The sequence below is a fragment of the Littorina saxatilis genome, linkage group LG7 (genome assembly GCF_037325665.1).
Source record: "Littorina saxatilis isolate snail1 linkage group LG7, US_GU_Lsax_2.0, whole genome shotgun sequence".
In the NCBI taxonomy this organism is placed as follows: domain Eukaryota; kingdom Metazoa; phylum Mollusca; class Gastropoda; order Littorinimorpha; family Littorinidae; genus Littorina; species Littorina saxatilis.
This window is the reverse complement of record NC_090251.1, coordinates 29,001,096-29,016,288: the sequence shown is the minus strand read 5'-3', so window position 1 is coordinate 29,016,288 and position 15,193 is coordinate 29,001,096. Positions and strand designations below refer to the sequence as shown.

The window sequence follows — 15,193 nt, the reverse complement described above, 5'->3', positions numbered from 1 at the left end:
GCTACACTTGTTTTCATTATGTGCTTTTTTTACGTTTTCATATTTTGTGAACTATAATTGCATACATGTAAACTGTACAAATACGTGAAATATAAGGTTTTCATTTTTCAAGTGTTGGTCAGTGTACCATTAATATGCTGTACAAGTACGCAGGAGAGATAGAGGGAGGGAGAGAGAGAGAGAGAGAGAGAGAGAGAGAGAGAGAGAGAGAGAGAGAGAGAGAGAGAGAGAGAGAGAGAGAAAGAGAGAGAGTGAGAGAGAGAGAGAGAGACTCAGAGAGAGAGAGAGAGAGAGAGAGAGAGAGAGAGAGAGACTCGGAGAGAGAGAGGGAGAGAGAGAGACTCGGAGAGAGAGAGAGAGAGAGAGACTCGGAGAGAGAGAGAGAGAGAGAGAGAGAGACTCGGAGAGAGAGAGAGAGAGACTCGGAGAGAGAGAGAGAGAGGCTCACCCCCTCCACACACACACACTCACACACACACACACACACACACACACACACACACACACACACACACACACACAAAGAGGCAGACAAACGGACAGACAGACAGACAGAGACAGACAAACAGACAGAGAATGACTCGTCAAAGTTCACTCTAATACGCATCATAGAACATTAATTTTCTCTATGTAAATCTGAAATAAAAACAATGACGTTACTGATTTCAAAAATAAAATCTGACGTTGGTTTTTTTTCCTCCGCAGGTGACGAGCACTGTACGAAACAACAGTGACCCACGTATCACAAACGTCACGTTTTTCGTCATGGAGAACGGCACGCCTGTCCCTGCCACCAACGCCTCTCTCACGCTCAACAGGCTGTCCCCAAATGTACTGAGTGCCATCATTGCTTACCCGGTAAGTCCTTACTTTTCATCACCCTGATGATGATAATGATGATGATGATGATGATGATGATGATGATGATGATGATGATGTGGATGATGATGATGTGGATGATGATGATGATGTGGATGATGATGATGATGCAGGGATGGCCAAATCGTCCGCCCGATCGCCAGAGGCGAGTAAAATTTCAGCCGGGATAGTAGAAACCGCCTGGCAACTTTCCCGGCTGGCCAGTGAAAATTCTAGTCAAATGCAACACTTGTGGTTGTAATATCGAGTTACAAAGCCATATAAAGACTGAGATGCAGCAACTGTAGTATGTACCGGGCCAACAAAATTTCGGGCGGGCTAGTGACTTTAAAAAAAAAAAAGTTTCTCGCCCAGCTGGCGAGTTAAAACTGTGCGATTTAGCCATCCCTGTGATGAACAGTGATATAATAGATCATGTGTCCATTTTCGTTGTTATCTTTTTTCAACAGCATTTTTTTTCTCGTGGAAAGACTGCTTGTGACGAATGCGACTGTCCGTATCAATCCATGATGATTTGCATAGGACGGACGGTACTTACAATGAGCAATTTGTAAAAAAAATAAAAAATAAAGATTTTATAAAGAAGAAAAAAAAACCAACGTACAATTCTGTCGTTTTCCAGATACGATTTAACCTGTCTATAACGACCAACCAAAAGGGGTTGTTAGAGACAGGTAGTTGCTATATATTGAAAGGTTAATAATATCCAGAAAAAAATGCTTGTTGGAAATTCTTCATAGGTGATCGTTATGAGCAGGTGGTCATTATTGAGGGTTGGTCGTAAGGGCTGCAGGTTCGAAGTGTCCAGGAATTCGTGGTGGCTTTACAGTATAATGTATATTCTTGTTACTTTCGGTAAACAGTGAGAAATAGCTAACACAAATGTGTCTCTCTGCAGGTTGTGTCTCTGGTTCGTCCTGTGAACAACCAACTGCTTCCTCCCCACCCCTATAACGATGACGTCAGCCTGCTGTTTGTGGTTGCCATAGTGATGCCGTGCATTCTGGTCCTGCTGCTGGCGTTCGTGCTGATGGGAATTCTGTACCGTTCGTGTCGCGAGCCCGCGCCTCTTCCTCCTGACGCTGCTGATGTTGTACCCACCAAGTACCAGGTACTGTTGGTTACTGACTTTGAGGGCTGTCGTTTTCCATCTGGCTACGAATTCTCATACAGTAAAGCCTCCCATACCGACCCCTCCCATAACGACCTCTCCCACGAACGACAGCCCCCTTTTTCCGGCCGATTTTCTTGGCATGAAACAGTGGTTTTAAGGCCTCTAAAAGTCTGAGAAAATGAGGCACTGAAAGAGAGGGGATCTCCAAATGGAGATAATCTTCAGAACAGAGAATCTTAGAAAGCACAGTAATTCTGAATGGGGGGGTTCATTTAACATAATTTTCACTGCATGTAGTAAATCGATTGTCCTATTAGACACACCCTCTCAATGTTACAAGTAAATCCCTCTGTTTTGGAGTTTTCCTTTATTGTTTTTCACTGTTACAACAAAAATTCTCTCTTGTACTGTTTTTCACTGTCACAACCAAATTCCTCCCTTTTAATATTTTTTCACCGTTAAGACAAAAATCCTCACTTTCATAGTTATCAAGGATTTTCATGTATATTAACTCTTTGTCTCCCCATTAACCCCTTCTTTTACTGTTTTTCACTGTCACAACCAAATTCTTCCTTTTTATTGTTTTTCATCGTTAAGACAAACATCCTCACTTTTATACTCATCAAGGATTTTCATATATATGTATATTAATTCTTTCCTTCCCCTTGCCCCTTAGCGTGGTGAGTCACTGGACGACTACAACCTACACGTGGACGTAGAGCGGGGGGAGATCGTGGACCGCACTCCGGGCCACACCCCCAACCCCGCCTCCCGCAAGCACGGCCACGATCACCCCACCAAGAAGACTCCCCTGCACCCCTATCAACAGGACACGCTGGACTCCAAGCGGTTCATGATTGACCAGTGGCTGAAGGGCGAAGAGAAGCAACGGTCACGTCGGTCAAGCTACGACTCGGCAGACTCCCTGGCCAAGTCCGACACTTGCCTCTACGCCAACCAGGGGAAGGACAAATCCAGGGACAAATCCAGGTAATTATCGAGAGGCAAAACAGAACGAAAAAATTGATGGTTAAGATAATATGGCCCCCAGAATAGGTCAGGATTTGTCTTGTTTTCAGCCACAAACATAATTTCTCTATTTGATGTGAGCATTATTGTGTTGCGTTGTATTGTATAATTTTGCATTTCATTGCACAGGGTTGCATTAAATCGTAGTGCATTGCCACTTGGTATTGTTTTGTATTGTATTGTACTGTATTGTACTGAATTGTTTTGAAGGTAAACAAGGAGAAGTCCAAGCACCTTGAGGTCTTGAAGTATTGTATTGTATTGTATCGTATTGTATCGTATTGTATAGTATTGTACTGTATTGTACTGTATTGTACTGTATTGTACTGTATTGTACTGTATTGTACTGTGTTGTATTGTATTATATTGTATTGTATAGTATCGCACTGTATCGTATTGCACTGTATTGTATTGTATTGTATTGGATTGGATTGGATTGGATTGGATTGGATTGGATTGGATTGTATTGTAGGGAGAGAAGCAAGGAGAAGTCCAAGCACCTGGAGGTCCCCCAGGAGACGTACAAAAACGAGTACCTGCAGGCACTCAGCATCCCCGAGACGGAACTCCGGGAGAAGGAGGAGCTGACGGGAGACGGGACAGGAGAGCGGAAGGAGAGCTTCGCGCTGGAGGAGAGGAGTTTCGAGGCCGAAGACATGAAGAAGCCCCTCTCCCCTCCCCATCAACAAGAACCCCCGCAAGCCAAGCCCCGCGGCATCGTCAGCAAGCTCCGAGACTCCATGCGCAGGCGCGGTCGGAGCGTGACGCCAGAATACAACAACACGCAGTCCACCGTCGTGTCCGGGCTCGGTGACTCTGCCCACAACTTGACTGACAGGTCGCGTGACCCCAGCGCGGAGCGGTCACGTGACAGCGAGAGGCACGCGCAGCACACGGACGCCTCGGACGAGTTCACCATGATCATGCCCACTTCCAACTCCGCGCGTTCTTCCAGAGAGCGTCTGGTGGGGTCCAACTCCAGCCTGGCTGCTGTAGAACCAGAACAAACCAGTGCCCTCAGATATACGCCTGTTTCAACCAAGCCGCCTCAACCCAAATCCCGAAGGGGGAAATTTTCCCCCGAAAGCTCTAACGAAGAAATTACCTATCCCGACCATCGACTAGACAGACCGCAAGAACTGTCCAACGAGGGCTTCTTCCCTTCGTTGCTCTCGACCATGACGCAGACATCTCTGACGTCATCCAGTGGCGGAAGTAGAAGTGATGACGTCAGAACGAAGTCGATTGCAGTGGGACCTGATGGTGTGAGCAAAAAGACACAGACACCGTCATCAAGACCAAAACCACCAAGAAGGTAGGTACCATTTTGAGGCGGTCAAAACTGGGCTTTACATTTTCAGATTTGCCTAATTTTCACATTTTGTTGTGTACGATTTCATGCCGACAAAATAACACACACGCACCGTCACGCACGCAAGCACACACGCACGCACGCACGCACGCACGTACACTCACACTTTTACACACACACACACACATACACACATACGCACACGCATGCACACCTGGAAACCAAGCATATCCGTTGAAACCGAGCGTTAACGAGGTTGGAAAGTCACACCTAAGCGACAATTGGTCACGGTGGAGACGCAGTCAGCCAACACTGCCGTTGGGGCAGATTGTATCAGGATATAGGTTACTGTGGGTTTAAAGTTTCGTACAGCCTGGGTGCCTACAAGACAATTTTTTTTTAATCCCCTTCCGGCATCCATGTGCCGTTCAATATCGGGTGCCTGAAACCCGGGCTCTGCACCCAAGACTAGCGATCCCTCCGTTCAAGTTCTTCATTTTGTTCGTTCGGCCGGGTCACTGATCGAGCAGCAAGATACAAGCCCGAGTCTAAAGGATGCTGATATATCATTGCGTATTTTAATACCATAATGGCCAAACGACTTGTGAAAGAATCGGGTTGACATGGAAACCCCTCTCCCCCTGTACGGTACACCAGACCGTGGTGTAATGAATAAATGACTCAAATAAATAAAGCCGTTCACCAGTAATAAATTGCGATTCATGTTTTAATACAGAAAGAATACACTTCGAGTTGAAGATCGCTATTGGGAAATCTTATATTTACGGCTGACCAGTAAATATATTTTTTGTCGTGTTGTTAAAAGACGGTGAATATTGCTCGAAAGCTGCACGAGGGGCCATTTGCGTACCAAGGGAGGCAACTAAGTACACATATTTCCCCAGTAACCTCCCGTCCCGAGAGCCTCCGTAGCGACATGTCAACAACGTCAATGTAGTGTTAGCACTTCTGGTCGCCGTCACGCGAATTGTGCTTCCAGCTATGTTCAGTCGGTTTCTTCGCCTTTAAAATAGCTCACAGCCAAACAGGTACGGATTTTGTGCTCAGTGGGTCACGATTTCTGTGTCTAAACATGTGTTACATGGTCTGTAGAGGAGGTAATTTCAGTTGTGGCCGAATTTCCAACATGGCAACTGCTGATCGGGATCAGCTCGTTACTCCCCCGGCTCGTTATGGTTATGGTTAGGGTTAGGGTTAGTAACAAGCCGGGGGAGTAACGAGCCGGGGGAGTAACGATACGGGGGAGTAACGAGATGCTCCCCTGCTGATCGACTTGGCTATGCACCGGCGCCAACAAGTCAGTCGATTGGTGTGACAAGATTGAGCAATTCGTTGTATGAAGAGATTGCCTTCGGGACATATTGATTTGTTTGGCTTATTGTTGCTCTTGGCGTTAGTTTCTATTTGCTTATGCCTGCTGCTCTCTCTCTGTCTCTGTATCACTATATCTCATTTCTTACTCTACAGAGCTGGACAGAGTGCACTACATAATTATCATCCTGATCTGTATGTGTGTTTGTCTTGTCGTTTCTGAGACTGTCTTTTCTTTTCTGAGACTGCAGTAAACATGAGAATGTAATAGAGGCATTATATATATCTGTATGTGTCATCTTTTCTAGGCTTCTGTCCTCATTTTCTGTCAGTATATCAGTTTCCGAATCAAGTTAACTATGTGGAAGTGATGTCAGGGACTAGCAAAAAGAGTTAATGTTAGAGTTTCACTCGTTGTAACAGTGAACCTAACACATGTAGGCTTTAGCAGGATATTGCCACAATCCGGCTTTTAACAAAACACAAAATCTGTACAATTTCATGATCTTGTGTCTGCATGACTTTATAGGATTTTTGCTGTTGCAGGACAAAGCCACCACGGTCAGGCTCTGCTCAGAACAGGCTTACATCACACCCACTGCTGCAGTCTTCTTCATCCAGTTCACAGTCGCAGCTTCTGGGCTCCAGTGGCAGTATGGATGAAGACCAGATGGAGGAAGAGGTTGAAAAACTTTTGTAATACTGTTAAACCCCATGTTTAAGACCCCCCAATTTAAGACCCCCTCCCTTTTAAGACCCTGTTTTCTCAGACTCTCTGTTCATAACTTCTGTAAATTTACCCCCCTTTTAAGACTCCCTCCTTTGTAAGACCTGATTCTCTCAGATTTTTGGGTTCCAGTGTAAATGGTTTCTTTGAAGTGCAGCGACGTATGTGTGTGAGCGTGTGTGTGTGTGGGAGAGAGAGTCAGACAGACATGTAATATAGATGGATTGACAGAAAGACCGCCACTGTGAAAGAGACAATGACAGAGAATGTGTCTATTTCTCTGTGTGTCCGGGATGTTTTCTCTTCATTTGGGTGTACGTTTATTTGTGACCCTCCACCACGAAATGAGTCGCATGTCACCTCGCGCGGTTCTGCGCTAGGCTTAATAAGTCCGGGGAGTGTCTGGTAACAGTGTGAGGGTCACCTTAGTCACAGGCTTATAACTCAAACAGTTTTTGCTCTTTTCTAAAACGGTTTTCTCTTTAGGAAAATGTAAACATATGAAAATCATGCAAAGGTGACATGCGACTCATTCCGTGGTGGAGGGTCACATTTGTGGTGGTTGTTCTCCCATTTTTTCTTTTTTAATACTGATAGAAGGGGGCAATTTTCATATGATACTTATTGTTAAGATAATGAATGCTTTTGTCATGTCCATGTGCTTTTGCTCAGCTCAGTATGGCTTTGATTGATGTTTTTCTTTGTCATTTGAATGATTAAATGACAAATTGTTAGGATTTTACTTCCTTTTTTTGTCCCCAAGGACTTATGAAAAGCATACATTTTTTAATTCATTGAATTATTTGGTAATTTTCAGTTTGCTCCAGAACGGATAGAACCGTTCGCTAAGATGAGTCAAATGTCTATGAGCGCACCTGAAAAGGACATCTCCATACCTGTCAAGTTCCGCAGGAATGTGTTCGATGATGGCTCTGTCATACCTCCCCCAGACGAGGAGGAAGCATCCGTTGGGGTGGGACAGGTGAGAATGATCTATGCAATGCATTATTTTAGCATTGCCTGGGGTAGGGGAGGGGAGGGTGTGTGTGAAGGTGAGGTGCTCATTGGTAAATCATTAAATATGCTGTTCATTGTATGAAGAATCGTCTTCCCCCCAGTTATACAGTCTTCATGACCTTAATTCCTGGCTGACAGCAGTATACATAGCAAACCAGCATACAAACAAACACAGACAAACAAAAACGTACACACAAACAAAGCAGACAAAATAATCTTCACAGAACAAACAAGTATATACGACCACAAGAGAGTGATAATACTTCATGAGAACACTGTCTTGAGGTACCGTAAAAGTCGACCTATAAGACGCACCTGGGTATAAGCCGCAACCCCCGATTTTTAAAAAAAATTCAGAAAAATCCATACACAAGCCGCTCCGGCATACAAGCCGCGCCTAGAAGCAAAGTTCAAGTCAAGAAACATCGAAAGTCAACGAAAAAAACACACACACACACAAAAACGAACCGGCTAACTTGTCAGTTTTGCACTTTACTTTCAGCATCAGATGTTGAGTGATTCACAGAACTCTGGACTATCAAACTGTCCTCTCGTCCTGCACACAGCACCTGTAGTTAGTTCTGTAAATCACTCAACATCTGATGATGAAAATCTGCTGAAGTCGGACTCCTCAGTGTCGGAGATGAACAAGTTCAGAATGGCTTCTGGCACAGAGTCACCGGAAGTGTCACTCTCGGCCTCACTGTCAGTGGCTGTCGTGTTGTCTGTCGCGTCGTCTGCTCCAGTGTCAGTGATGATCTCAGCCTTTCTGAAGCCGTTGATGATCGTTGACTTTTTGACGGCATCCCAAGCTTTCAGGACCCACTGGCACACATCTGCAAAGGTTGCTCTACGCATGCGGCCAGTCTTTGTGAATGATTTCTCGCCATCCACCATCCACCTCTCCCACTCATCCCTCATCACCACTTTGAAGGGCCGGTTCACACTGATATCGAGGGGTTGCAGGTACTTTGTTGTGCCACCCGGGATGATAGCGATGATGGAGTTGGTGGCAGTGACTGACTTTTTGACCTTCTCAGTGATGTGTGCACGCATGCTGTCCATGACTAACAGAGCTTTAGTGCGACGGAAGAAACCCCCTGGCCTTTTCCCATAGCATTCTGTCAGCCAGGTGTCCATCATCTTCTCATCCATCCACCCCTTCTTGTTAACCTGCACGACGATCCCCCTCGGAAACTTTTCTTTCGGCATTGTGATTCGCTTGAAAATCACCATCGGCGGAAGCTTTTCACCCGAAGCCGTGCACGACAAAACACAGGTGAAGTGTGTTTTTTCATGTCCCGTTGTTTTCAGTGCCACAGAAGACTCGCCCTTTTTGTTTACTGTGCGTGTCAATGGAAGGTCAAAGGTCAACGGAACCTCATCCATATTTATGATGTTCTGTGGGCCAATCAGATTCTCAGCTACCTGCTCTTGTGCGTAGTTTCGAAATGACATCATTTTCTCCTGGAAGTCTGGCGGCAGCTGTTGGCACAAAGTTGTACGTGCACGCAGTGACAGACCTTTGCGCCTCAAAAATCGGCAACACCAAGATTGACCGCCTTTGAAGTCGTCTATCTTCAGACGTGTTGCAATGGTGCGTGCTTTCAGACGAAGCTGAACAGTTGAAACACCGCGACCATCCGCACGTTGTGTGTTGACCCAGTCCTCCATTTCGTTTTCTAATTGTGGCCAGCGTGCCTTGCAACCACGGAATGCTTTTGTGGATTTCTTGCATTTCACAAGTTCGCCTCGTTGCTTTCGCCAACGCCTAATCATGCTTTCATTGACGCCGATTTGTTGAGCAGCAGCGCGATTGCCTTTTTCAACAGCCAAGTCTATGGCTGCAAGTTTGTAGGCTGCATCATAGGCCTGCCTCCGTGTTTTCGGCATCGTGGTCAGTTGTACGTTGCTTTGTTTTAGGAGATGTGCGTGTTGCTGTTCTCTGTAGTAGCAATGCGAAGTGATCGATCAAAACCGGTGTATGCCAACCCATTACTGTGTGAGTTATTGTCATGCTTCAAACTTCCGAAAAGAAGGTGAGTGAGTGAATTGAGGTAAACACAGCTGATTCAAGGCCATTACACAGCGGCGATCCAACTTCCGGAAACTAGGTCACTGAGCGAAGTCGGATACACGCCACTGATTCAGAAAAAGTCATTCATAAGCCGCACCGCCTTATAAGCCGCAGGGGTCCATTTAGGAAAAAAAAGTCGCGGCTTATAGGTCGACTTTTACGGTAATTATTGCTTGTAATTAGCTTTTTTTTGAGTGAGGAATTCTTCATAGTTTACACAAAAGCTTTGTGTTTGTTCTGCAATGTGCTCACTAGACTATTGATTTGTTATTGACAGATGTTCCACAAGCCAGCACGTCATATGCGGGCCCAGCCAAGAGTTCCCTACAGTGCCATGAATCCGGAAGAGCGCAGACAAGCAGTAAGTGATTCTTCAAGATTGTATTCGTAGAGAATGCTACATGGCTTACTGTGTCATACCAGATTTACACACAAGTTGTTTTTACATTTAGTCAAGTTTTGACTAAATGTTGTAACATAGACTGGGAATCGAGATGAGAGGGTGGTGGTGTATGTGTGTGTGTGTGTATGTGTGTGCATGTAGAACGATTCCAAAACAACTACAGGACCGATCTTCATGAAACTTCACATGAGAGTTCCTGGGTATGATATTCCCAGAAGTTTTTTTCAATTTTTTTGATAAATATCTTTGATGACGTCATATCCGGCTTTTAGTGCAGATTAAAAGGATCGCATTTTATTTTTCATCTTCTCCTGAATTCAAAAATGTATAGATATGTCATGTTTACTCTAAAAATGTGCTCAGAATGGAAGGAAATAGGTTCAGTAAGTAATATGGTCGCATGCTTTGTGGAGACGAACGTGACCCGCCTCGTTCTTCGGGTTAGCCGAGACTGTGTGAAGGTAGTCTCGACGATGACTGTTATTTGGGTTATTGATCTTTATAGTTTGATAACGACTGACTAAATGTTTTTATATCACTTCACGCGACTTGTTTTAAATATTAAAATGCCAGCGAAAGCGAGCTTTTCCATATTTGAAAAATCAACATGTGTAAATCTGGTAGCACACAGCAAGCCGTATGTAGTACATGTATTCTGTTTATCCTACTTTCTGTACTTGCCTGCCTTTTGTGGAGGCGAAACGTCCAAATTGAAGACGCATCTTATAAAACCTCGGTCTCCTCAAAAACCTCCCTTCATTTTTTACATCAAAGCAAAAAGATATAGACATATAGTCATTTTTTTTAGTTCTCTAATTTGTTTCTCTCGTCTTTCCAGGAAATGCTGGACACAGCAGTTGCTAGGCAACAACTCCTCCTGCGACAGCAACAGGAAGTGATGGCCTACGCACATCGTCAACAGGTGGAGCAGCAGGCACAACGACTCGTCAACAACTCTCTGGCTGTCGGCACCACCTCCACTACACCTGTCAACAAACAGCTCCAACCTCACGCCGAGCGACAAAAACTCAACAACCTTCTCAACGAAGCGTGCCTACTTGCACCTCAACGTCCAGGGGTCCAGCAGCCAATGGCAATGCAGGGGGGCATGGCCTGGGTGCCCGCACAGCCTGTCATTAGCAGCGAGGGTTACTACAACCAAGTGAGCGTTCTGAACAATGCGCCGGCCGGGGTTGTCCCCCCTACTGCGGTCCCTGGCAGTTTCTCTGTCATGGGGCAGGACGAGCTTATGCAAGCAGTGCGCAAAGAACTAAAACGCATACAACAAGAGTGAGATGAAACAGAAATCTGAAGTTGAACCGCACGACAATGTTTTCAGCGAGAGTGACAACATGGGTCACATTTTGCCCTGACATTATAGTGCTGAACCTTGGAAGTGCATGCTGAAAGCATGATGCAGATAAAGACAAAGTTTTGATAATAATAGTAAGACAGCTGAAAAAGAGAAACTACAGTGGTACATGCTAAGAAAGGACACCCTTAAAAGTAGGTGGCCTGTCATGACAGGTAGATTTTGGTATAGTAGACAAAGGGCCTCAAGAAAGTGTCCTTTCACGGGAGGTGTCCACTCATCAGAGGGGCCTCAAATCACAGGTACCACTGTACTGAAAAAGTTGAAGCTGTGGCATGGAGAGTGATATGAACAGAAAAAGTGCTGATTGCTCTTGCATCAACAAAAGCAGTGTGAAACACACCGGTACACACAATTCATGTGGCCTGTGTTTCAGCTCTGTCTGGGAGGTCCAGGCTGCAAAAATGTCAGCAGGTTCCTTGGTGATATACGTACCTGATGTGAGGTGAATTATAATATTTTATGTGTGACACTTATAATACTTGACTATAGTCTGAAAGTTAGGAATTGATCAGGAAGAAGATGATTCTTTGAGCTGTAAATAATCAAGAACGGATCGAGAGCCAACTGAACAAATTATCGAGGTAAATCCACATTATAGAGAATCATGGGCTGATACCTATAACTTAATTCCAAACAAGTGATGACAAATGTTATGAACACTTCTCCTCCTAAGCATTCCTCTCTGATCTGCAAGAGGAAATATGTCTCTGCCTGTAAATGAGCTCTTGGTAATACTTGAACTCCATTTCAGTGAGTAATCTAAAGCATGGGTGCATGCAGTTAATTCCTGAAGCCAGAATTCCGGCACTTAGATAAGTGTTTTGGCAGGCAAGTACATGCTGGAAGAAAATAGTGATCTGCACAAGAAAGAGCGACAATCATCTCTTGATATTTGGTAGCTGTGGAACGTTTTCAGAAGGTTCCCCACATGCACCCATGCTAAATGATTTCCACATTTGAAGAACATGAGAACAAACAAAGACTTTATTCTAATTGTTCATCAGGACAACATATTCTGTGATATCTGAATGCGCACTACACAGACGAAAACTTGAGTCTGCGATCAAGTGATTGAGGATCAATTCTGTTGATATATATTGTACGTAAGGATTTCATTGCAATCAACTTAATTATTACATGACCATTTAGTGTGAACGCTGTTTGAGAACACACAGAGTGAACGATGCATATATGCAGTGCTTATCTTCTTGCACCATGTATGCATTGGAAGTGCAATTGAAGACGGGTATACATTTTCATCTCTTTTGATCATTTTAATTTCTTTTACTCGTTTTTGACAAAATCTTTCTTTTTTTTTTTCGGGGGGGGAGGGGTGGGGGTTTATTATTTTTATTATTTTGTTTTTAGTACAATGTAATGCATTTGTCCAGTTGAATTGAGCAAAAAAGCTTTTGATAAACTGTAAAATGCACTCTTAAGTATAGGAATGTTCTGTTCCAAATTATGAGAAGGAAATTCTTCTTGCAAATTTTTAGATTGATTTTGTTGCAAACGCTCTGTATGGTCTGAGTGTCAATGTATAAGAACACATTACTTCAGGAGGGGTTGGAATCTTGTTTTGCTTTGAGACCATTGACAATGTGACAGTGTGTGTGTGTTTGTATTTGAATGCATGTGCGTGTTTGTATGTAAGTGTGTGCACACATGTTGGTGTGTGGCTTAAAATATGACATCTATACACAATTGTAGCTTCATTCATGGTATGTTTGTGTAAATAAAAGCCTTTCGGTGTGGTGTGTGTGTGTGTCTCCAGATTCTGCGCATATATTTTTGTTTAGAAAGGTGTTATCTGTATTTGTCAAAATGTTCAACCAGTTTTCCTACTTGTGGTATTGTAACAGAACTATAGCAGATAAACTGTGCACCCTCTAACAAATGTGACCCTCCACCACGAAATGAGTCGCCTGTCACCTCGCGTGGTTCTGCGTTAGGCTTAATATAAGTCCGGGGAGTGTCTGGTAACAGTGTGAGGGTCACCTTAGTCACAGGCTTATAACGCAAACAGTTTTTGCTCTTTTCTAAAACGGGTTTCACCACTGGATAGAGCATAAACAACTCTTTATGAAAATGTAAAAATATGAAAATCATGCAAAGGTGACATGCGACTCATTTCGTGGTGGAGGGTCACAAATCACAGGAAAGGAAACTTCATACCTTAACATTATTTATTCAAACCCAGACTTAACTAATTACTGCACAAAATATTTGAAAGTCCAGACACCTTTGTGATCCTAAAAGTGGTAGAAATGTGCACATTTAGCTGTCATTTAATTTTGATCTCATGCTGTATTTCAGTTCCTTTGCTTTTACTTGGATTACAAGAAAAATGAAAAAGAACATGAAAAAGATGATGAGATGAGAATATTGTTTATTTACTTTCACAACATGAGTTACTTAATTCAGCAATGCATGGCACATAGCAAGGGCGGATCAATTCACTTTGGAGGGGGGGGTTACAAAATGACTGCGAAGATACAAGTTGACGGCGCCTAAGCCTCTAGGGGGGTCCGGGGGCATGCCCCCCCGGAATTTTTTTTTATCCAAAGAAGCAAAATAGAGCTATCTGGTGCATCCTGAGCCAATAAATTACCTCTTTTTTTGGGGGGGGGGTGGGGGGGGGTTACGTAACCCGTGTAACCCCCCCCAGATCCGCCCTTGCATAGTAATATGATTTTGTTTTGTTTTTTATTATAAAAAGTTGTTCCAAGCCAAACAAAGTTTTCACAAACAGGGGAATCCTTTTTTGAAGACCTAAATAAATTTGGAAATGTAAGGTCTTAAAAACCTGTGCAAATCTAGAGATGGAGGCAAATTTACAGAGGTTAAGAACAACAAATAGGATGTCGTACAAGGGGGTTCCACTCTATATATTGGTTAGGCAGATGGCATGATGTTAGTTTTGATTGTTTGTTATGTATTTTTATAATGGAGTGTATTGTATCCAAGAATTTTCTTCTGCAAATATTAAGCAGACAGTTTTGATGTTATAAGTTAATTGTTATCGCTTTTCCACACTGCTGCAACTTGTGTGTCGTATACTTCTGTGATATATGTGTCAACAAATGTGATTATCTGTTTATGTATATGTTGTTGTTGAGTTCCTGGCCCTAAATATTTGTGTAATCTATAACTGCCATCACAATGATTTTAGTAAATAAAAATGTTAAACATGGATATAATTATGTGAGTTTATTTATAATGTGTGTGTGTGTGTGTGTGTGTGTGTGTGTGTGTGGGTGTGGGTGTGTGTGTGTGTGTGTGTTTACATATATAATGGTCAAAATATTAACCAGAATTAAAAGCACACTCCCTTTCTTGAGGGTTGACGTAAGTAAAGTGAGTAAAGAAAAAAAACAAGCAACAACAAAAACCAAGAGAAAAAACTGAGAAAAAAACAACAATCTAACACACAAAAACCACCTGCTAATCAGCAATAGTGTTTTCAAACAGTGGTAGACCTTCTGGTTTAAAATGTACAAGAAAAAAAGCCTGGGTCAAAAATCAACGATAGTCCCTAGCGTTGCGCTTTTCTTACTTGCATTAATTGCGCTCTGCCCATCACCCCATGTGGTTGCATTCAAGGAGGATACAGTAGGAGCTGTAAGGCGGGAATGTAGTAGAACCCCCTGTTAAGACTTCACACAAATCTGAGAAAATCAGATCTAAACAAGTCGCATAAGGCGAAAATACAATATTTAGTCAAGTAGCTGTCGAACTCACAGAATGAAACTGAACGCAATGTAATTTTTCAGCAAGACCGTATACTCGTAGCATCGTCAGTCCACCGCTCATGGCAAAGGCAGTGAAATTGACAAGAAGAGCGGGGTAGTATAGTTGCGCTAAGAAGGATAGCACGCGTTTCTGTACCTCTCTTTGTTTTAACTTTCTGAGCGTGTTTTTAATCCAA

At 43.4% G+C, this 15,193-nt stretch overlaps 1 protein-coding gene across 1 annotated transcript in view; it reads left to right on the top strand.

Annotated features, from left to right (window-relative positions):
• The window catches only part of LOC138971106 (streptococcal hemagglutinin-like), a 52,846-nt gene extending 40,258 nt beyond the window's left edge, over positions 1-12,588 (top strand). Inside the window, exons 10-17 of the mRNA XM_070343729.1 lie at positions 706-858; positions 1,778-1,990; positions 2,670-2,983; positions 3,495-4,337; positions 6,213-6,348; positions 7,211-7,375; positions 9,765-9,848; positions 10,729-12,588. Of these exons, the coding sequence (XP_070199830.1) occupies positions 706-858; positions 1,778-1,990; positions 2,670-2,983; positions 3,495-4,337; positions 6,213-6,348; positions 7,211-7,375; positions 9,765-9,848; positions 10,729-11,184 (2,364 nt within the window). The 3' untranslated portion in view covers positions 11,185-12,588. The remainder of the gene's footprint in view (positions 1-705; positions 859-1,777; positions 1,991-2,669; positions 2,984-3,494; positions 4,338-6,212; positions 6,349-7,210; positions 7,376-9,764; positions 9,849-10,728) is intronic.
• The last annotated feature ends 2,605 nt before the right edge of the window (positions 12,589-15,193 follow it).